Source organism: Sinohyriopsis cumingii, unplaced genomic scaffold (genome assembly GCF_028554795.1).
Source record: "Sinohyriopsis cumingii isolate HCF-2022 unplaced genomic scaffold, ASM2855479v2 utg000663l, whole genome shotgun sequence".
Lineage (NCBI taxonomy): Eukaryota > Metazoa > Mollusca > Bivalvia > Unionida > Unionidae > Sinohyriopsis > Sinohyriopsis cumingii.
Window position 1 is genome coordinate 1459959 of NW_028315922.1, and position 24014 is coordinate 1483972.

At 35.1% G+C, this 24014-nt stretch overlaps 2 protein-coding genes across 5 annotated transcripts; one reads left to right on the forward strand and one right to left on the reverse strand.

Annotated features, from left to right (window-relative positions):
- Positions 1–1980: 1980 nt before the first annotated feature.
- LOC149773337 (uncharacterized) lies at positions 1981–23532 on the reverse strand. Of its 4 annotated transcripts, none has more exons than XM_089946436.1 (5): positions 23416–23532; positions 20723–20826; positions 18332–18565; positions 3154–3851; positions 1981–2588 (listed from the first exon to the last, which is right to left on the reverse strand). In XM_089946436.1, the coding sequence occupies exons 1-5, from the start codon at positions 23475–23477 to the stop codon at positions 2316–2318; spliced, it is 1371 nt and encodes a 456-aa protein (XP_089802562.1). In that variant the 5' UTR covers positions 23478–23532; the 3' UTR covers positions 1981–2315. The 4 variants fall into 4 exon arrangements, with proteins under 4 accessions (XP_089802562.1, XP_089802563.1, XP_089802561.1 ...); XM_089946437.1 differs by having other exon boundaries at positions 18332–18466; positions 20705–20826; XM_089946435.1 differs by having other exon boundaries at positions 20705–20826.
- LOC149773338 (uncharacterized) lies at positions 4538–6872 on the forward strand. The gene is made up of 2 exons (XM_089946434.1): positions 4538–4804; positions 5286–6872. Exons 1-2 carry the CDS (start codon positions 4555–4557, stop codon positions 6545–6547), a joined length of 1512 nt encoding a protein of 503 aa, XP_089802560.1. The 5' UTR covers positions 4538–4554; the 3' UTR covers positions 6548–6872.
- Positions 23533–24014: the final 482 nt, after the last annotated feature.

The window sequence follows — 24014 nt, forward strand, 5'->3', positions numbered from 1 at the left end:
CAGTCGTAGTTGAGTAAAAGCCACTTCCAGTAGCGCCGGGAGGATCTTCTGGATCATGAAATTCTTCTTCGTCCTCTTCATTAGCATCATTTGCTTTTTATCACTCACAGCCCGTCTAAAATTCTTAAAATTTGTAATCGTCACTAATATAACCAAGAGCTCTTTTAACAAGATAAATATCTTTTATCCACTCATCTTCATTCTTCCAAGAGTCAATATATCTAGGACTTGCGTATTTTCCACGTTGTGGAAATCCAAGTGCAGCAATACCTACATGTTTTGCGAATTCTGTAATTTCTTTAATAGTCTTAGAGGTAAATATTTTCGTAATATACGATGATTGAGCTTGTTTAGGAGACTGTGGTTTTTGTTGAGGAGGATGTGATTGTGGTTCTTGTTGAGGAGCATGTGGTTGTGGTTCTTGTTGTGGCCAAGGAATTAGTGAAGGAGATTGTGTTTGTTTCTGTTGTCGTTATATTTATTGCTGCTTTATAGAAAGTCGAAAAGAAGGTTCTTGCTGAGAAGGTTGAGATTCTGATTCTTTCAGTGCCTCATTATAAAGTCTTTTTATTTTTTTAACAAAATTTGTATATTTCAAATCATCATATTTGACTTGTTTTTGTTGAAATATATACGATATACCCACTTGATGAATTTATTTTCACATTACATTAGCATGTTCCGGTTTTAAAAAATTGTCTTTTTGAAAAATACCTTTCGATGTCAACTAGACAAATCTTTCTCTTTAATTTCTTTAATTTTTTCAATAATACCTTCCCTACATGTTTTAATCAGTTCAGTATTTTATTGTATTACTTTAGGTTTCAGTATACGAGCTTTTATTTGACCAATACCTTCAAGTATTTCCTCATCTGCGGGGGGAGGTTGAGCAGCAGCTATTTCAGTTGTAAGATCTCGTAAAATCTTTTTTTTTCTTTCTTTCTGCTATTTTTCTAGTATCTGTAGCAGTCTGTTCTAACTTTGGGCGAAGACCTTCAGTTGTTTCTGCAACTCTTTCAGTAACCTATGTAATAGGTTTAAATAATTTTTCTGTACCTTCTGCATATTCAACATGAGATTCTTGACGTTCTTGAAACTTTTAAGAAAATCACGAACAGGCCAAACGTTTTGATTGCTTCCAATCTTTCTCTAGCTAATCTAGCTGTATAATATTCCGTACCCGGTGTCATTATTGATATGTAATGATCTAATTAAAGCAGCAGAGGAGGCGCGACTTCAATGAGACGTCTGGTGGATAAACAAAAACACATACAAATTTAGACAAAAATAAAGTAACCCAATTAGAGGAACTCTCGGTAAAGTTAGAGGCTTTGGTTTAGCGTCAGTGACCTTAATTTCTTTATTTCGTAGGAAGCTTTTATTTTAAGCAAATGACGTTTCAGCAAAAGGTCTAATTGCTTCCATTGCTGCTAAAATGAAGGTCTGATTGCCTCCTTTGCTGCTAAAATGAAGGTGAAATACTATTAATTTTAGCTGCAAAGAATGCTCCCGATGGCGCCCCTTGTGCCTGTTGCATAGGTCAGTTGCCCCTCCCAACCCCCCTCGCACCGCCAATTGGCTTACTATTTTCTTACTTGATTCCTGAATACATTACCCATCTACAGTTATCACAACGTCATGTGAGGTCAAACTACGTCATTTACTACTTCACATAATAACTTCTCGAGTTAGGATTACATTAGGACAACACACGTTTCACCTTGACTCCGGAATAGCTTTTTAGCTAGTAACAGTCGTTACACATTTTCCAGACATTAAATTTTGAACGCCATATCAAAATACATAAACTGTCTCCTATACTAAAATATCTTATTATTCAGGTGCTTTTCACAGATTCGGGTAAAAAATTTAGATAGAGGTCCTGATATAAAATTATAAATACAAGTCTTGACACCAAAAAGTATAAATACAAGTCGTGACACCAAAAAGTATAAATACAAGACCAGATTGACGATAATCATGACTGAAATAATTTTAATGCAATCCAAAAACTATTTGGACATAAATCCAGGTTTTAAAAGTTTACACATGGTCCTTACTCAACACATAAGTTTGTTTTCGAATGTATACATTTTTGTTTTTCTTTTGGCAGCAAAAAGTAAATAATCATTTTTTTCTAATTTCTTTTCACACAAAATAACACTTTTCGTTAAAGAATAAGAAAAGAACATGTTACCCGTAATGTAACTTGGCATCACTTTCTGCTGAAATTACAATCGAATCGTTTTAGTTCGCTATTAAGAATATGACAACTCTCTCTCTCTCTCTGTTATTTAATCTAGAGCAGAATAAAATCATTCCAGCGTATCTAACACATCAGAAAAACTGCTGGACAGGTCTGAAATACTGTTCTGTAATAGCTTAGAAGCATCTAGAGATCTGTCCAACGTCGAGGAATTGCTATTTCTGTCTACTGATTGAAAACTCAAGGCACCCATAATTCCACTGTATTCCCAGGATCTATAAAGGTAGCGGAATGGTGTTTGAACTATCCTTTTAATACGGCCTAATGTGTTCCAAAACTTCTCTTTAGTAGAGGACATGCCACTTGGAAATTGCCATGATGACTGGAAAATAGAAATTGGGTAGAATATATACACTTGTTCAATGGTTCAATGGTTGACACTAATACATTTTTTTAAAAAGTGAAAAACATTCGGAAATATTAAAAAGAAAACCATAAATATAATTTGCTTTCTCTTTATACAAACTATCAATACCATCAATGGTAAACACCAAAGGCCTTTTCATATAGACCTTCCTTTATTTGAATTTCTCCTCTCTCGCTCAGATACACACGCACAAACACACATACTCACGTACACACATACACCCAGTCTTTCATTACATGAAGTGGTAAAACGACAGATGAAAAATTTAGTTTCTCACTCATCTGCAAGGAATTTAGTTACAATTCTCAGAAAAATAAATGTGTATTCATGTTCTACCATCAGTTAAATCAAGATTTTATTCGTATCTCATTTTCGATTTATGTGTCAATAGCTAAGATTCAAAACAGTTTCCTCGGATAAAGAGCATCGAACCTAGCAATGCCTTTATAACTACAAAACATTCTATTACCGTGAAGAAATATATATTAATTTCATATGACTAAAAGCTACGTATCATTACCTGGCTCGCAGACTGGTCCTCATCTGTAGAAGTCCGTACTGACATACCCGTTTCGTCTGTAGTTCCTGATGTATGACTAGCATTGGCGAATCTTTGTTGGCTCAATCTCTTTGCGTGGTACACACAGGGATTAGACGGGCCAAGGAAATAATCCAACTTTCTCTGACAGTCTTCACAGGAATCGTCAACCTCAACAAAGCTGGAGTTTGCAAAGGGTTTCCAGTTCTCAAAACTTGAATCGAAATCCAGACTTTGCTCTTGATGAAATTCGAAGGACCTGTCCAAAACGTGAGATGGCTCATTGATTCTGTTCTCTTCTTTTGCAAGAAAGGGCGAGTCACCGGACCCTTTCGACGAGTTCAATCCGGACACATCTCGGCTGTAGTCGGTTAAGTACTCTTTTTGTGGCTTCACACTTAGGAGAGCATCTAGATTCGCCTTTTGTCCTTCTCGAATGTTTCTTTCTGCATTTGGAGAACCTTTTTGCCAAGGTGAAGTGTTCATTAGCTTGAATGGGGCATGGCATGGTGAAGGATTTGTGGGAGCACACAGATCGGATCTCGTTTTCTTTTGTGGTGTCCACAAAGGAGATTCTCTTTCTCTCTTGACACCGCGGTTGTCTCCCGTTTGGAGTCCAATTGATTTACTTTTTGGCTTTTTCATCTTGGGCCTCTCCATCGTTTCGTGTGTCCTTTCCCCTGAAAGTAACAACTTATAATTGAATCCTTTTTTCTTTACCAAATTTTTGGACTGCATTAGCCATTCAGCTGTTGAATGGTATATATCTAACTGCCACAGATTCTATTTGAATGAACATTTAATGGGGTTGAGAGACCTTTAACTTTTTTCCCCACCCCACTCACAGGGGACACTATTTTTTTTAAAAACTCTGACAAGTTTATGGCGCTTTCGTTCATCATAGTATTTCATGATGTTTCGTCAAATATAATTGCAATGCCAGTAGCTGGTACAGGAAAGTAACATTTCCATTGGTCAGATTCTTACCACGTGATCAAAATGAATTGCGTTCATTTCTGTATGAACTGTAAGGAGAACTACTTTTCTAAGAATACACACTTCTATAAATAGAGTCACGTGTACAGCATAATATAAACACTGCTAGTGAAGGCAGACACGAAGTAAGCAATAAAGGAAAAGAACATTCTTACAATTTAAACAAAAAGAATTAAATCTTAAAGACTAAAGCAACCGATATTTCTCATCTTTTATGAATAAAATCATTCTTTCTTTGGGGAAATTTGTTAAAAATATGGATAAAAATGTTTGAAAGTGCGCTAGGTCAAGGTCACCAGTATACGGTATTTATAGCTATCCAACGCTGAAACTGATATGTCAGAATTTGGAGATATTTCGCTAACTTTGCCTTATCAGATAGATTATATGCAGGAAGATATTGAAAATTTTGACCCATCCATATTTGACGAGCCTTTTGAAGTGGAAGAATCACAAATTGAGTTACCATTTAGTTTGAATGAACCAACACCAGTCACGTTCCCATTTGATAACAAGGATGACCACAAACCAAAACGCTTCAAATCCCTTAAAGAGGAAGATCTCTTAAACATATCTGAACAGCGGTACTCAAAGTCTACGAAGAAAAATACTCAATGGGGCTACAACACTTTCGCAGGTAGATTTATTCATTCATTTAATAATCATAATAAATTAACAACAACAACAACAACAACAATAATAATAATAATAATAATAATAATAATTAGTAGTATATTGGACTGTTCATCAATGTAAGCTTAAAGTAACGTTGCTTGATACTTAATTTGCTCTTATTTATTATTTTCTTAAATTATGTTATGAAAAGGCATTATTTTGTTAATTTTTATGCAAAAAGAAACAACAAAAAATAATTATAAATGATTCATGCCATTTTTTTTTATAAAAATGAGACTTAACTTTCTCTGCAGTGAATAAGGTGTACTTTATCTTTAAAGTAATACTTGTGATAGCCTAAAAATGTAACCAATCTTTTATATAATAGTAACTAATAATAAAAAAATGAAGAGAAGATATGCATGAATGATTCTTCCCAAAGATCTAAATATTTTAAATGTTAAAAAATTAGATACTACCAAGCTGAAAAACATGAATTTCAGAATGGTGCAAAGAGAAGAATATTGAGATTGATCTGAAGTCAGCTGAGTCTTCACATTTGGCCCAAATGTTAGCCATATTTTATGCCGAAGCAGCCCCCAAGGTCACCGAAACAAGAAAGAGGATGCTCCCTGATGCCCAAGCTGAGGAATACCATAAAAACACATTAAAAAATGTCCGTGCTGCTATTAATCGCTACATGCAGGTTGAATGTGGTCGTCAAATCAATATTGTTACAGACCCTGAGTTTAGAAAAGCAAATGACATGTTAAATGGAAAATTAAAGTTTAACACAAAGAATGGTTTATCAAGATCAACTCAACACAAACCCATTATTCCTCCATCAGACATGTATGTAATCAATAAGTACCTGATGCAAGATAACCCTATCACACTCAGATACAGGATTTGGTTATATCTGTCCATCCACTATGTTACTCGTGGATTAGAATTTCACAGTCAATTAACACCCAACAGTCTTGAAATCAGGTGTGATGAAACAGGGGCTGAATATGTCATTCTGACCCATCAAACTATACAAAAAAATCATCAGGGAGACTTAAATGCTAAGGAGGAAAATTATGACAAGAGAATGTATGCAACTGGTGGTCAAAACTGCCCAGTCAGGTCAGTAAAATACTACCTTACACGCATTAATCCAAAAGCTGAATCATTATTTTGTCACACTGATAAAAATGCTTTTGAAAATCACAAATTTTGTCAAATATGGTACACAACAAGATGTGTTGGAAAGAGACAATTTAGCTGTTTTATGCCTGACATATGCAAAAATGCCCATATATCTGCAAGATATACTGCTCACTCTCTTCGTGCCACAGCTTTGAATGCAATGACAGATGCCAACCTTCCAGCTAGGCACATTATGTCTTTGTCTGACCACTCCAATGAACTATCACTGAAACCATACACAAGGCCCAGCACTCAACATAAACAACAAATGAGCAACATTCTTTCCAATGTATGTTCAAATGTAGCATTGTCTGCTCAAGACTCTTCAGCAATGCTATCTCATGCAAATGTAAATGTTCAAATGACCCCTACAAACTCAAGCGGTACTAAGCAAGCAAATGTTAAAATGACCACTACAAACTCTAGCAGTACAAATCAAGTAAATGTTAGCACTGAATCTGCTCAAAATCACCTACAAGCACTGTCACATAGTACAATGAACTCTATGACAGGTTTCATTACACAATCAACCTGTCATTTCAATAACTGCACATTCCAGTTTAGTTCCAACTAAAATGAGTAAGTGCAAACAAGTTAAGGAAATACATGATTTTCAAGTTAAGTGCCCCATCTCAACTATCAAGGCTAGAATAATAATTTACAAAACATCATGTACAACTCCTGGTTTTTATTATATGGCAATTTTCAATGAATAATTATAGACAAATTAAGAAAATGCATAACAAATAGTTAGATACAAGTACAAATATCAAAGTAGTAAATACATGAATGTGTCATACAATTTTTCATTTTTATAGTGATATTGCTGTATTGTAATTATTGTTACACTATACTTAGAAAAGTGTGTAAACAATAAACACAAAATTCAACAAATTAAATTGTCTTGCTGTTTTGAACCCCTGAGTTAAAAAGTCATAGCTTCTTCCACAAGGAGCATTCTATATCAGCATTTGCCTCAGTTTGCATCTGTCCTTTTGTGTGTCTATTTTCAACAATGATGTCACACATTTGATGAGAGGGATCAGGTTATAAACCATTGTCACTAATCAAATCATAATAATAACTTAAGGGATAAAATAAATACTCAGTTATATTAGATGTGTGTGTGTGTGTATGTCTGAACTAACAAAACTGATCACAGACTTTATATAACCTAACATCATACACATAAATGTATTAGTCTATCTTGTTTATAAACACGAAAATAGGTTTTGAATAGCGAAATTAGATCACTCATGTGCCAGAACAGTGATGAATCTGCCAAATCACATTCAGTCAGTCTACGAATGCATACATTCTTACAGCCATGACATCGTGACTTTAAATATTGATCTCTCACTTTGAATAAACGTGTCCATTAAGGCAAAATATACAAATCATGGCAGCATTGTTATAATTCCTTACATGGGCTATCATTGGTTGAAGGACTGGTATTATGGTGACCTTGTTACGATCAAGCAGGACAAGCCTAACTGCTATAAATAGCTACGTAACAGAAAAACCCCAAACATGTATTACTACGCTCAATTAAGATTTATATTTTTTAATGATGCAAACAAAATAACATAAAAAATAATTAAAATTTCAATTATAAGAGTTTAACGTTGTTTTTTCTGAGTTCATCGTGGTATAAACTGTCAGTTGCCGACTCACACAGCTTACATAACGCCCTTCGGGCGTTATTTGCCGTGTGAGTCGGCAACTGACAGTTTATACCACGATGAACTCAGAAAAAACAACGTTAAACTCTTAAATAAATGGGGGCGCCACCTTGCACAGGTCGAGATATACACCTTATAGTGACCTCTCTCAAAAGATCGAAATAAGGGTGTAAGTATTGAACTGTAGCAAGCTAGAATAGGCACGTTTGTGCAACCTAGAAAGGTAAAAACAAAAATACGAGTGTTAAGGATATGAAGATCAAGTACTTAATGATGGGTTTTCCAAAGATAAGAATGAAAATGAAATATGCATTGCAAATAATGGGTTCAGCATAGTATATTATTTTATAGCCTCTGCAGAGTTGTTTCCCTTTATATAATACTACTGATGACAGAGGAATTCTCCCATTTTCAGATTCTATTGTACCGAGAAAATTGCTAATAAATTGAATAATTTTAGGTTACTTGATCAGATTGCAAGTGATTATATATATATATATATATATATATATATATATATATATATATATATATATATATATATATATATATATATGTATGTATGTATGTATGTATGTATGTATGTATATAATGAATAGGTCAGTGAAGATGGCGTTAGCGATGACCTTGATGATGATGACGACGATAACAATAGGTAATTTTTCGATCGAAAGACACAAATGAGGAATCTTTTCTCCACCTTTCTGAGCAGAATTTTATTGAACATGCCGATATAACTGATTTAAAATATTTAAGTATCAACGATTGTGTAAATGCAGACACAGATGTTCCAAGTTCACCGCAAAATTACAAACATCGGGGGGGGGGGGTCAAGACTGCGATAATGCTAAACAAGGTGAAATTTCAACTTTTAAGAGAATTTAGATTGACAAACCAAATTATTCATTTAGATGCGTACGTTCACGATAGAAAGAAGAACTTGTGTAATTTGAAGAAGTCATTATATGAAAAGTAAATGAGAGATATACTTGTACAATCAAGAAATGACCCTATACTCATTAAGGCAATTGTGAATGAACAAATACCATAACAGAGTAAATGTAGGTCAATCTAGAGTAGCAAAGTTTAATTATCCTCATTTTTATTAATGTCAATCAGAGATGAAAATATGAATGACAAGTCGGGTACTGCAAGAAAGATTGACAATTTCAATTGAATAAACCAATTGCAAATCAAAAAATAATTTATATCTCTCGCCCTTTGAAAAATGAAACTCCAGGTCCCAACTAAATTCCGGTCATTTGTAACCAGCAGACTTTACCATGCATTTGTTTCATTTCTTAATGTGATCTTTAACAGGATCTTTGAAACAGGCATTTCCATGGGGCTGGTCAAAAAGTATAATGTACCCAACAGGTTTAAGAATGGTAGTATGAATAACCAGAGTGTTTGCAGGGGAATTTCTCTAATAGATGAATCTCAGGCTGACTTTTGAAACACTAGAGTAAATGTGATATTATACTCAGTTTGCATGCATTTGCTCAGAATTATATATGTAAATCTAGTAGTAGGTTTCGCTTTGTATGTAATGATTTCTCAAATGATTTTGATCGTGAACAACATAATAAACCATGGCTTTCTCTTGAACAGAAAGGTATAGATGGAAATATTTTACAAGTTTAAAAAAAATATCTATTCTTGTTTGACAATCTGTGTACGGATACCAAATGGACGTCCCAGATATTTTAATTGCAATGTGGGAACAAGACAAACTGTATACGAAATACCAAATGGACTACACAAATATTTTAATTGCAATGTGGAAACAAGACAAAGATGTGTCCAAGCCCCTTTTTTTTTTTGGGGGGGGGGTACTGATGATTTAGTTAAAACATTACAAACTATGGGTATTTTCATCAAAGAAAAGATACCAGAGATCTTTGTTGCCGTACTATATGCAAATGATGTGACTAATTGTTCTGAAAACTGTATGGGTATTGCAACAACTAATTAATGTCACAGATGAATCTGTATTGAAATAGGAATGGAAAAGAATCTAGCAAAAACATAAATAATTATCTTTCGAAATGGCGATTATCTGTGAAATTATGAGCGCTGATATTATAGAAGCAAATCTATTAAAACGGTGTAATTTTATAATTATATGGGGATTGTTTTTCTCATCGAGGTTGAGCTGGGCTAAGGAAAAAAGACATGTTAGCATAACAAGCGTTGACATTTTTATGTATCTACAAATACACACCAAAGGCACATGGGTCAGTAAAGTAACAATTGTTTTAACCTTTCAAGCTTTTTGTTTTGTAATCTAGCGCAAGAAGCGCAAGAAATAGGCGACAGAAAACATATTATATTTTCAAACAACGTCTATCTGATTCCTCGTTACAATCTGGTCAAGTCAGATAGGCGAATCTGCAAAATATGTTTATTACAGTCAGTAAAAGACGTTATTAGATATTGAAAAATATTTAACATTAGTTCTCCCTTTCATTTTCAGAAAAACATGTACATCTTTTCTATGTTCTAAACATGATTTAATCGTTTAACGAGCAAGAAAAAATAAAATTGAAAGTGATGAAAGAGTTTGCAAATTATAACTAAAGAAAATATCCAGTGTGTAGAAGATGAGTATCATTTTGCGTGTACATGTACTTCATCTACGCGATGAGTTGCAAAAAGTATCAGTTGTTACATATATCTTATTTAATTCATATTTAATTAATTGTTTGTCAGTTTTAATTTTTTGAATTCTATTATATGCTATTATAATGTAAATTTATTCACTGAAGATGATATTTTTCCAGAAAATCAGTTGACCTGAATCATTCTTTCGTAAACACTAGGTGTTGATCTAAATCCCGACCTTGTTTCAGAATTTGTAGCAACCTTCATAAACAAGTTCTATTTTATTTTAAAATGATTGGTTTTCGTCAGGGTCATTTTTGGTGTACGTGACATAAACACGATCACGTGACCCCCGCATTTCGATTTCGCAATTCCGGTTTTTCCATTACTGCGCATTTGTTAATTTTAATAGAGATGCGTAGAGAGAGATTTCTCAGTTTGGGGCTTTTTACACTGATGTCAAGTTATTTTGTTGTAGCAAGATTTTGAGTTATAATTTTCTTTAGATCAGTTGGATTTCAAAAGGATTAATTCCTTTTTTGTCTGAAAATATTTTGAGGAGTGCTCACACAGAAATGTTGGAAAGACATTGCTTACAAATTTAATTTGGATTTCCAACACCGGAGTGTCATTTTTTGTATTTCTACAAGGAACTGTAGATAAAAACAGTACTGACTACAGCATATTTCATCGTCATCCATCTTGGATTTGCCATCAAGATTCGAACTTGAAATTATTAGAACATTTATTACTAGGACTTTTGCAATTTAATTCGTGGATTATTCTTAGATTATTTTTGGATTTGATTCTTGAAATCGTAATTTTGTCTCCTTTTTTTTATTTTTGCAGAATTTTTTCTGGGGAAATAAATTATTTGTAAAATTTTAAAAAGCTTGTTGTTTTCACTCTTTCTGTGTTACTGTTTATTCGAGCCTAAACACGTAGCACAATATCATTACCTAAACAAGTGTATTTTACTATACAGTTAACGGCCGGCGCATTGTGTTTCATACAGTGTTTTATTATGGCATTAATTATGGGCCGGGTGCCTTAAGTACTGAATAAAGATTATGTTCTGTTCTGTCGTAGATAAATAGTTCACATACAAAAATAAATTGACAAACGGTTACATTTAAAATAGTACATTTTTTCCTCTGGGCTGCGTGATCGTGTAAATAAATTAAAACTTCGATAAGTTTTGTCTGCTTGTTCACTGCTGTAAATTTAGTAGCTCATGGAGACTCGAAAGCATTATTTAATAAATTAAAATTACTAGATCAGTCAGACTTGGGAATAGTTTTGAATTAGGGCTTCAGGTATGGCTGTAATAACGTGTTATGGCATCTCAGCACATTATTGACTTTATGGTGCCAACTAAAGGTAAAGTATCAAAACTATAAATATGGATTACACTCAAAACTTTAAAAGTCAAATACAACAAAATAAAATAAACCTACACATATTAAAATTATAAACATTTATATAAGATAATGTATAATGTAATACAGCAGAGTGAAAGTATGGATTTTAGACTAGGCTTACCGATCTAGGTTTCCGTCTTCTATACCACTGACCAGGTCCACGTCGTATTTTCAGTCTTAAAATGTCAATATTTTTAATTTTCCATTCGTAACATTGTTTATTTAACACCTTAAAAATTATATGACCACAGTTGTTGATGTAAAAAATACTTCGTCAGTGTAGTTTGCAAGTAACGCCGTGTAAGAATTTTTTTATTTTCTTCTGGGTAGTGAGTGTTATTTCCTAACTGCTTATACCTCAAAAGTATAGAAAAGGGCTATTAATTCCCACAAATATTGCTATTGTGACCAGGACAGTGATATTTTGAAATTTACCTATTTTCCAGAACATTCCAGATAGATTCAGTACTGAGTAAACTTGGAGTAACTTCTAGAACTTTACAGTATTATAAATAGCAAAATAAATACAGGGGCCTTAAGCCCACCGGTTCAGCTTAGTTCCCGCTGCCTAAGTGAGTACTTATCTGCATTTTTCTGAAATGGCATCAAGAGGCTGCAAGCATCCGGTAAACGCACTTTACTATGTCTGCGGCCACTTTATCAAGACAAGTACGAACAATTACTCAGTAGAAGAATCTGCTGAGATGTGTGAGGCCTACAACGCATATTTCGGCATGATTGTCGTAAATTAAGACAAAGCCTGGGCACCTCATTTTTCCTGCGAGCATTGCAAAAAAAAAATCATGAAGGTAAGATGGACAATTGTTGCTCAGAATGTTATGTTAAAAAATTTGCTACATTTTTAAAATTGTAAAAGGTTTTAATTTTAAAATGTTTTACAATGTTCAATGTTTTTGAAAAAATATATCATATGTGTAAACTGTTTGGAGAATCTCTTATTCATAGGTGAAATAAATTTTGTTGTTGTTGAGTTTAATTATAGTAGCGTTCGCACAATTGTGCATGTGCCACTTTTTTCTGACTGCACCGCAGCCTGCTAGTTGTTCCTGGGGAAGGGGATGGTGCCACCTCCCCCAGGCTTTTATGGATTCAAGGAACCCTGATAGTTTGGCCTCAATCTGTGGGTCCATAAAGGTCCCTACAGTTGAATGGTTGGCTGTCATTAGTGGGAAGGAGAGCTCGGGAACGGTCCTGCTTGCTTTACATCGCTGGTTTCTTGTTGCATTTGCCTTTTTTTTTTTTTTTTTTTTTTGAGATTTTTTTTTTTTTTTTTTTTTTCCTCTTCAAAATGTTCTAAAAGGAGGGGGGATGTTCTATGCTGTTTATAGAGGTTCTTAGTAGATATCATGTATGAAGAGAGATTTTCAAGATTATTATGGTATTACTAGTCGAGGTGTTTAGGGTGTGTTTCCTACGTTATGTTATTTATAAGTTTTTAGATATTACCTCTTTAAGTTATTTATTAATTGATGTTTTTAGAGATTGAATGTTATTTATACTTTATTTAGCAAGAGACCGGAGTCCTAGCCGATTACACGGTTCGTTAAGGACATCTAGGACAGGAATCCTAGCTGATTACTCGGTTCGTTAAGGACATCTAGGGCATCCGATTTTGCGGTTTCCTTAGTTTTTTTATAGGTGCTTCGTAAGTGAATTATTTATTAATACTTTTATAAAATTGAATGATATGTTATGGATTTTTTATGTGGTGGCTTCTACATTTATTTAGCTAGTTACTGGGTCTTTTGGTTTTGTGGGGATAGTAATTATATTTTGTTCCTAAGTCCTGCTGAGTCTATGAATTGATTTATATTTTTATATGCTAATTGTTTATTTTTATTAGAGTCCATAAGTAACTCTGGGTATGTGTGTGGTAATCCAATCTCTTTTTGGTTTTTGATAAATATTTTCCGAGCGAGTTGATATTTTGGGCATATATTGAATACGTGGTGTAGATCTTCGGTGGTGTGGCAGTTAAAGCAGTTAATGGTTGCTGGTTTGGGTCCTATAAACCTTCCAAAACTGCTTGCTAGTTTAGTTTTTCCAGTTATTATCCTGTTTATGGTTTTCTGTTCTAAATAGGTATCCTTAGGTAGCTGTATGTTCCTATCTACGTTTTTTTGGGTTTCATGGTGATTTTTCCCTTTTGTGGAGGAGTTCCAAAAATCTTGCCATGTTTGGTCTATATATGTTTGTGCGAAGCTTATTGCTTCTGTAGAGCTATAGTTAAGCTTGATAGAGTTTTGATCTCCTAGTTTGGTTTTTGCAACTTTGTCTGCTGTTTCGTTGCCAGAGATTCCAATGTGCGACGGTATCCACATGAGCTCGACTAATTGATGTGCTGTGGTGATATCGTCGATTAATTGGCATGCTCTGTCGAGGAATTGTTCCCTAGAGTGTGTATTGCGATTTTGGATCGATTTGATAACGCTTAGGGAATCGCTTATAATGACTGCTTTAGGTATTTGGTTGTCTTTGATCCATTGTAGTGATTCAAGTATAGCCCAGAATTCAGTGGTGTAAATGGAGCAATAGTCAGGTAATCTGGATCCCGTTTGTATATTGAATTCAGGAATGACTATTGCTGCTGCTGTTCTTGGTGGGTTGTTTGTTTTTGATCCATCGGTATATATTTTAACATAGTCCGGGTATTTTTGGTTGATTTCGTTTACCAGTACAGGTTTTAGTAAGTTTTCTTGTCCTTCTTTATTGCCTAATTTGGTAGCTTCAATGTTAATCCTTGGTGGTTTTTGTAACCATGGTGATTTGTTCTGGTCTGTATTGTTTGTTACCTGTTTTTTTAGTAGAGGTATCTTTTCTCTTAGTTCAAGGATTACTTTGCCACTTGGTGTGATAGGTATGATTTTGGGTTTGAAGACAACTTTACACTTATTTATAGCTATTTTGGTGGGATGGTTGTCTGGGTGGGTATCTAATCGAATGGAGTATCGGAGGAGCAGTTCTTGCCTACGTAATTTTAAGGGTAGTTCTCCTGTTAGTGTTTGTAGTTCTTCTAATGATGTTGAGGGGAGTGTTCCTGTGCATGCTAGCAAGGCTTTTCTCTGGATAGTGTCAGGTTTTTGTAGTACAGGCTGCTTAGCCGAGTTATATGCTTGGCAACCGTAATCCAGTTTTGATCTAATTAGGCTTTTATATATCGTGAGGAGGGTTTCCTGGTTGGATCCCTAGTCAGTCCCTGTGATGTTCCTGAGTAAATTGAGATCTTTGTTACAATTCTGGGTGAGTTGTTCAATGTGCTGTTTCCATGTGAGGTGGTTGTCAAAGAACATTCCTAGGAATTTTACTACTGTTACGTATTTGATTAATTGATTTTGTATATAGAAGTTTGGATAGACTAGGTTGTTATTTCGTTTGGGGGTGAATATGATTGCCACAGTTTTTTCATGAGATATTTTGAAACCCCATTTGTCCGCCCATCTCCCTATGTTGTCTAGGCTCTGCTGGATTTCTTTAACTACTGTGTTATTGGCAGGATTTCCATTCCTCCATATGCCACTATCATCTGCAAATTGTGACAAGTTTATTTTTCTGGAGGCTACATTGAGGTCAAGGTCGTTTACCATTAGGTTAAATAGTAACGGACTTATTACACTGCCTTGCGGTGTTCCATTTTCAAGTGAAAATTCTTCCGAATGGGTGTTGCCTATTCTTGTGGTAATTTTCCGGCCTGTGAGGAAATCGCCAATCCAGTTGAACAAGCGTCCAGTTATTCCAAATTGGTTTAATTTGGCCATTAGTCCATTGGTCCATACTAGGTCGAACGCTTTTTCTAGGTCTAAGAAAAACCGCTATGAGGTTGCGATCGGTTTTCCTATGTGTGTTAAAAGCGAGTTTGATGTCTGTTTCCAATCTGAGAAGTTGGTCAGTTGTGGACCGTTTGTTCCGAAAGCCACATTGATTTATGGAGAGTAGGTTATTGTTTTCTAGGTGGTGTTTTAACCTATTTGCGATTATTGTCTCCATTATTTTGCAAATATTGTTTGTAAGGGAGATGGGTCGGTACGAATTTATGTTGTTGGGATCTTTACCTAGCTTGGGGATTGGTATTACTATGGCCTGTTTCCATTTGGTGGGTAGTTGGCCTTTATCCCATATCCTATTAAAGAGTTTGATTATGGCTATTGTTATATTGATAGGTAGTTTTTTGTAGATAATGTAACCTAACTGATCCTTACCAGGGGATGTTTCGTTTTTGGATCGTAGGGCTATCTTCCATTCATGTACTGTGATGTCGCTATTAAGGTGAGATTCTTTTGTTCCTTGGTCTTGAAACATTTGAGGTTGGGTTCCCTCCATTAGTTTTTTGTGTTCTTGAAAGTTTTTGGTGTGATTATTGTTGCTACTCATGTTCGAAAAATGCTTCGCTAGGAGGTCTGCCTTATCTTTATTTGTTATGACATTTTTAATTTTTGGGGCTGAGGTAGTTGCTTTCCCTTTTATGGCTTTTATCTTGTCCCATATTTGTTCTGAGTTTGATTTTAGACTCAGTTTAGAGCAAAAGGTGAAATAAATGTACTTTTGTAGGATGGTACAGAGGGGAAAAGAGAGCCATGAAGTTCGATGCCCTTAGAATTTGGCGGAAACAGGACACTCAAGCAACTGCTACTTCTACTAGGTGGACCCTTACAAGTGTCGGGCTGGCAAAATTGCACCTGCTATCAAGTATCAGGACCTTCCTTCGTCCATCGCCCCGGTACCACATTGCACTGAGCTCCCCGTACCCACTCCTCCGGAGAGAGATCAGCCGTCTTTAGAAGAAAGCAGCAGGCCCGAGAGCGAGGAAGACGTTGTAGATCCAGATGACAATTTCAGAAGTGGAGCTGAGGAAAGAAACCCATACTATCCCAACCAAGCAGACATCAACGACTTGATCATAGATCATGGTCTCACCAAGTCCAATGCCGAACTTTTGACGTCTAGGCTCAAGCAGTGGAACTTGTTGGATGAAAGTGTGCAAGTCGAAGACCAGAGAAAGATTCACCAAACTTTTTCCAGCTTCTTCACCCGTCAAGATGAGCTCTACCTCTGACACAATGTGACCAGTCTGTTCGAGGAAAACGGAATCGCCTGTAACCAGAATGAGTGGCGCCTCTTCATTGACAGCTCGTCCAGGAGCCTCAAAGCCATGCTGCTCCATAATGTAAACAGGTACTCGTCTCTTCCCCTGGCTTACTCGGTACACCTCAAAGAGGATCACAGCAGCATCAAGACCTTGCTGGACACCTTGAAGTATGATGAGTACGGCTGGGAGGTCATCAGAGCCTTCCAAATGGTGGTATTCCCGATGATTATCCAAGGCGGTTTTACCAACTTTCCCTGCTATATTTGCTTTTGGGACAGCAAGGACACCAAGGCGCACTACCACAGGCTGAACTGGCAATAGCGGATCAAGTTCTCTGTGGGGACGAACAATGTCAAGTGGGAGCCACTGGTGGACCCCCGGAAGGTGATGATACCTCACTGCACATCAAACAGGGCCTTATGAAACAATTTGTCAAAACTCTAGATAAGGTATTGGCAGCCATCAAGCACCTTCAAGACTTCTTCCCTAAGCTGTCTGAGGCAAGAGGTCAAAGCCGGTGTCTTCGTCGGACCACATATAAAGAAGATCCTGGAGTGCAATGAATTCCCCCAAGAAGCTCACTAGTAAGGAGAAAACGGTCTGGAACAGTTTTATCGCCGTGGTTAGGGTTTTCCTTGCCAATCACACAAGGCCGAAAACTATGTGGAACTGGTTGAGACTCTGGTGATGAACTACGGCACAGTGGGCTGCAGGATGTCCCTCAAAGTTCATATTTTTGATGCTTATCTTGATAAATTCAAGGAGAGCATGGGAGCGTACTCAGAGGAGCAAGGCGAGCGCTTCCACCTGGATATGCTTCATTTTGAACGCAGCTGCCAAGGAAAGTATAACGAGAACATGATGGGAGATTACATTTGGGGGCTGATTCGTGAAAGTAATTTACAGTATAATTGTAAATCTCTAAAAACTACTCACTTCTAAATCTTTTGTGTTCATTTTGGTATTATTTTAGTATAAATTCATGTTAATTTTGACTCATATGTTGCTTCTTTGTGACTTTATGTGAACGAAAAGATACAAATTTGCCCGTTTTCTCATTGGCAATAGGTAAATTTCAAAATATCACTGTTCTGGTCACAAACGCAAAGTTTGTGGGGAATAATAGCCATTTTCTATACTCTTTAGGCATAAACAATTACTAAATAACACTTACTACCCAGGAACAAAAATTGTGCTACATAGTGTATCTTATGGATAATTCAATGCCAGTGTCTGAAAAAGTAGCGACTCGGCGAGACCAAAATCATTTCTATTTAATTTCAGCTAATACATAAATGTGCAAAATAAAGCTAAACTGGACAAGCTAATAAAAGTACTGGACATCTCAATGAAGAAATAGAAATGTATTATACACTTCACTCTTGAATAATTTTCTTGTACTCAAAATTGTATTGTGATTTTATCAGAAGTGTGTATACCAATTTCTTCCTTTTTAGGAAAAGTAAAGCACTTTTATCCTGGCAATGCTATCTACATATCATTTATTTATTGTATATCAGAAGTGAAAACGAAACATATACAATTACCTTTAAACAAGCAACGAATCTTGAATGAGATACCCACAAGAAACACGATACCAGCTGTCACCAGAAATACTCCGACATATGGCGTAAGGTCGGCCGAATGATGGAGGAGGCCAATACACGCATTCCTTAGTTCATCTAAGTAATGGATACCAAGTTCTATAAGATTTATATCTGCTAGGCTTCCGTGATCGCAGTCATGATCGGTACTAACTTCTTTTTCAGTAATAAGATTGTCTGTCAAGATTCCAAAAGATTGAATAATTAAAACATCTTTGCCACATATCACGCTGATGATTATAATATCTGTTATCCAAAGTTAATGAGCTGTTACTTCAAGCTCGTGTTCAAAACATTTTTAGATATGACACTTGTAGTAAAACCATCTCATTCAAAGCTAGACAGAGAAAAAAAGCATTGAATAATGTAACTCTAATTTTATTCATCATTCTATATTTTCTTTCTCTACCAAGAAATGAAATATACTGTCCTGAATGTTCAAGCTGTGTTGAAACAGAAATCCATTTTGTTTTCGTGATTGTCAAACATATACACAAGTATACTTATTTTTCTGATTTCTAAAGAATTGACATACTCTTACAATCTCCAGAGACAGCCAGTCAGGATCTCAAGATTTGTCAGTCTGGAACCCTACCACAATGAAAACCTGTCTAGTGGAATTAACTACTTAGCTAAATATCTCAAAGTTAAGCAAGAAGTAAATTATGCATATAAGTGATGAGTTTGATTCCTTTTTATTCACCATAACCATATATTTACTTATCTACCTGTTATCAATCTATCTACCCATCCAACATATAAAAAGTTTGCAAATATCAATAGAAAATACTATGTATATATTTGACTTTCCAGTTCAATGTTTTTATTCATATTCTCTTTATAGTTTTAGAATATCATTGTTTTAGTTTTAATGCTTCGAGCTCAAGCTTGAGGTTCTTGCTTAGCAAGTTTAAGAGCATGGTACCATTTTTTAGATGGACCTCTGAATACATTATGAAACTAAACGAATCCATGTTTCTTGTCTACTAAACATATCAGCGTCGATAACACTATTGTTATCTGCTGCTGTTGTTGTTGAGTTTAATTATAGTGGCGTGCGCACAATTGTGCATGTGCCACTTTTTCTGACTGCACCGCAGCCTGCTAGTTGTTCCTGGGGAAGGGAATGGTGCCACCTCCCCAAGGCTTTTATGGGTTCAAGGAACCCTGGTAGTTTGGCCTCAATCTGTGGGTCCATAAAGGTCCCTTACAGTTGAATGGTTGGCTGTCATTACTGGGAAGGAGAGCTCGGGAACGGTCCTGGTTGCTTCACATCGCTGGTTTCTTGTTTCGAACAAAGTATTTAAAACTAGCTAGGTAGCTTTAGCTACATTTAATGACGCTGACCTGAAAAATGTACTGAGCTAGACCTGCATATAGATAAAATTGACCATCCTGTGTGGAACGAACTAGCATAATACCAAAAGGTTCGACATCGTATGCGTTTGTGTCTTTGTCTCTCTCGAAATGTTCTTTGTGGTGTGTTCTCAAAGATGGATTTACCTTAAGTTACTATGATTTTTAATAGATTTATTGATGTTGTTGTTGTTGTTTGATTTTAGTACAACTACGTCAGGCAGAGCAGAAGTCAACAAGGGTTTCCTTTTTTTAAAAGTGGTTCTGAGCGTGTGAACACCTTGACTGAGACGACTGGTCTGAGATGACTAGACTGAGATAAGAAAAGTAAGGTTAGCAAAACAGCTAGATTTCTCTGTCGCATGGGTGAGAAAATATCGTAAAGTATCCCTAATCACGAGTCCCGTCTTTCTCAGTGACAGTGTATTTCATCTCACGAGTAAACAATTTAAGTATTTTTCACTCTTGTCTTCATCAAGCAAAGTAAATATTCCCTATAAATTCAAGCTTCTTCCACAACGTTACTTGGAGTAAGTCTAATATAACCAATGAACTCACATGATAAATATTGAACGAACAACGACTTGGGATAATGTGTAATAGGGTTTTCTTGCTTTTTGTTGTAGTTTTTTTTGTGGTATTTTGTCAAATTTTTTGTACTAAGCTCAATTTTATGAATATGCAGTATTAAATACATGATTGAAAACTACGCCCAGTCGGCGATTGGCGAAGGACTCTCTCTCCTCTCACTCATGCGTTATATGGAAATGGTCCATTGTTTTCATTCCTTTCAAGTGCTCTTTTGTCTGTAAATTCAGTATATTCTTTTTAAACGTCCTTTCAAATGTAAATACAAATTTAGCCTAATTACATATGAAATGTCTTGTTTCAATCCACTTATATAAACCGATAAATACATAATAATAGAACATAGAAGAAGAATGCGGTTTGGATTCTTACAGCACTGAGTTTCCTTACAAATCGGAACCGTATCTGTATCCAATGGAAAGAAAAGGACTTTTTCCAACAATCCAAACACGTCAAATTTGCCTCTTTCCTTTACGCTACTGTCTCTTGTTGCTCTATAACAGACCATAGAAAGCAAATTCATCAATTACTAAAGAAAATATTAATAAATGCCATCATTATCATGTCATGAAAAATAACTTGCCTATGCCTATTGTTTTGAGGGAGTCACCTGGAATCTTTAATCATCAGTATATATATATATATATATATATATATATATATATATATATACCCACCATGTCGGCCAATTCTGCACGTCGGGTAATTCTGCTAAATGATACGTCATTTCTGTAAACATTGAATCACGTGATATTTTGGGTCAAAATCCATTTTGTATCATTACAGAATCATTTCAATTTAATTAAGAAAAGTGATATTCATAAAGTGTACAACAATATTCCACAATTCGACTCGAAATGCATATCAAAATGTGATTTCCAAATGTCAACACGAAGACCCACTCCATGACCTTCTTGTACCTGTAACCCATAACATCATATTTACTATGTATCTTTTAGAATCATACAAATAAATACATTATTTAAAAGATGGAAATGTTTAGCTTTAAAAATCTGCATCTTAATCAGTTTCCAATTTTGCAAAAATTTGTTTCACACGTACAAAATCGTCTTTTACCCAAAGTGTCAACTTTTGCCGCTAGACTGGGATTCACATGAAACTCCCCGTCATATAGTCTGTTTCTAAATTCTTTAGTAATTTGTTTCCCCATTAACAAGATGTTGTAAACACATTACATCATATCATTGTTGTCTCTCTTCAACATAATAGCTTATATGTTTCTAACGTATTGAACATTACTACATTTTTTTTTACATGATCGGTTTAGTTTGCTTAATATCTCTTGCCATTGGCATTACTACGTTGAATTTTGTATAACTATCTATAAACCTGACCTAACTACTTGACTGAACTGCTGACAGATACAATCCAAAGTAATGTATTTCATTTATATAGCCCGAACATTACATCTTTTCAAAGCTGTGCGCAGAATAGGCCGACATCTCGCGAGTCAGGGAAACATGGGATGGTATCCCGTGCGTCCAAAATTATTATTTAATAAGAATATTCTGGTGACAATTGCCTCTTTTCAAATGGTAAACACTGCAGTATTTCATTTTTGTCAATCGGTCGAATTCGGTATGCATTTCGCTTAAATATTGATGACGGAAACCTTAGGTGTGCAGAAATGCCCGACAGTATCCAATAGTGAGATATGAAAAAGACTAAGATTACTTCAGGCTTAGTAACTTCAGAGGAGATAAATATTTTATTTTAATTTTTTTTTTTTTTAATATAATTACCAGTGACAATTAAAGTTTTCAAGTTTCCGCATTATCATTAAGAACAAAATTATTAAAGGGGTGGAACTTCATCGTTCCTATATTCCCTGTGTTATATCATTTATAAAAATAGTACCACAGGAGTCTGACGTTTTATCAATAAAGTACGACGAAATCTCTGACAATATGAAATCCGCTTATCGGTAATATAAATAAACAAATGTTTAATGATTTAGCTTTTTTTTACATGCTTCAATAATTTCTAACTGTTCCTTTTGGGTCCTAAGTTTTCCATTCATAGTCGAAAGTACTAGGCTTTCGTTATGTGAATTCAAATTTCAGCACCAAAGAACGGACAGAAGTTGTTACAACCCTGCATGAATGACCCACCCACACAAATCAAGTGACGTTGCTATATATTTTGTCTGTAATTAGTAAAAGAATTCTTCTAAATAGAACTTCTTAACAAAAATGATTAAGTTCAAGATAAAATTACCAAAACCAGGTGTTGGCCGAAAATCAGTCAGAGAGGTTGCAGACTGTGCACCCATGCAAGGTAAACCCGATTTGACAACTTGATGGCGGGTTCAGCATTACAAGGGTCGTGACCCTTCGATAATGAATTGAATGCCTATAGCCAATGCCGGGGGGGGGGGGGGCATGAAATAATTAAAACTCGTGTAAAAAGAACTGCTGTCAGCGAAGCAGCTAATGTGAATATATTTTGTATGCATACCCGAAGACCATTCGCGATACCATTTGAAACAAACTTTAATGTATTTAATATGAGCAAGTAGTGGGAGAAAATTGTATAAACTTTAGAGGTGTTTAAATTAATCATTAGTCAACATTATGGATTATCAGTATTTTCAAAGAGTTAAGTAACCTGTTAAAGATGTCCATTGCTCCACTTTAATTTAAGCTAAGTGCTAATCATTACACTTTTGTTTATTTATATTACCGATAAGAAATTTCACATTGTCAGAGATTTCGCCGTACTTTACTGATAAAACGTCAGACTCCTGTGATAGTACCTACAGTGAACTTAAAATCTGAGCAAATAACAATCTCGATTTTCAAAAAGCATAGAATCAACGATCTGGGAATTGGTCAAACTATCTGTTAAAAATGACAAATTACAGATACGTTTATTACTAATTGATGATTTCCGCATTTGTAACGTGCCAAATGAAATAAAAAAATATCAGTAATGGTGTCAAAGTTCAAATAGACGGAAACGAATCGATTTTAAGTGCCCAAATATCTATACTAACCTGAAAAGGAATAATATAGATAATATTATCTTTAATGTTATCATTACTTTCCAAGCGGTTAACATACCTTCCATAAACATCTACAGTTAGTAACACCATGATGCAAGTTCTTAAAACGAAACTCGACATTGTTGCCTGTCAGCATCTTAGATATCCATTACTGTAGAGAAAAAGTCAAAACAAATGACGTCATCTGTTGACGTCATAACGTTAGAAGCATAACATCGGAATAGTAATTTCCCGCCATCTCATTTTGTTCATTTTATGTCATTCATTTTAATTTCATTTTATATGCACCCTATTTGACAAAACGTCATCTGTTGACGTCATCACGTTAGAAGCATAACATCGGAATAGTAATTTCCCGCCATCTCATTTTGTTAATTTTATGTCATTTATTTTAATTTCATTTTATATGCACCCTATTTAACAAAACCATAATATGGAAAATGCTAGTTTTAAACGTCGTTCTAAAGAAATATTACATGCAAAACAAACTGAAAGTTAAATATAAACTGAAAATAAATTAGACTGAAAGAGACATATTACAAAATATGACACAAACCATAAGTGACAGACATCACGTGCAATCATTTAAACTAAATACATCAATTCACTCCATATCAGTTCAATTAATTCCAGATTCATAGCACATATAAACTTTAT

Bases quoted from the DNA above. Each gene is read 5' to 3' on its own strand.
- LOC149773338 (XM_089946434.1), top strand. From the start codon at position 4,555: ATGCAGGAAGATATTGAAAATTTTGACCCATCCATATTTGACGAGCCT. The intron at 4,805-5,285 runs GTAGATTTATTC...CATGAATTTCAG, and splicing joins GGGCTACAACACTTTCGCAG to AATGGTGCAAAGAGAAGAAT.
- LOC149773337 (XM_089946435.1), bottom strand. From the start codon at position 23,477: ATGTCGAGTTTCGTTTTAAGAACTTGCATCATGGTGTTACTAACTGTA. The intron at 18,566-20,704 runs GTAAGAATCCAA...GAATCTTGACAG, and splicing joins TTGTAAGGAAACTCAGTGCT to ACAATCTTATTACTGAAAAA. The intron at 2,589-3,153 runs GTAATGATACGT...TCTATTTTCCAG, and splicing joins AGGACCAGTCTGCGAGCCAG to TCATCATGGCAATTTCCAAG.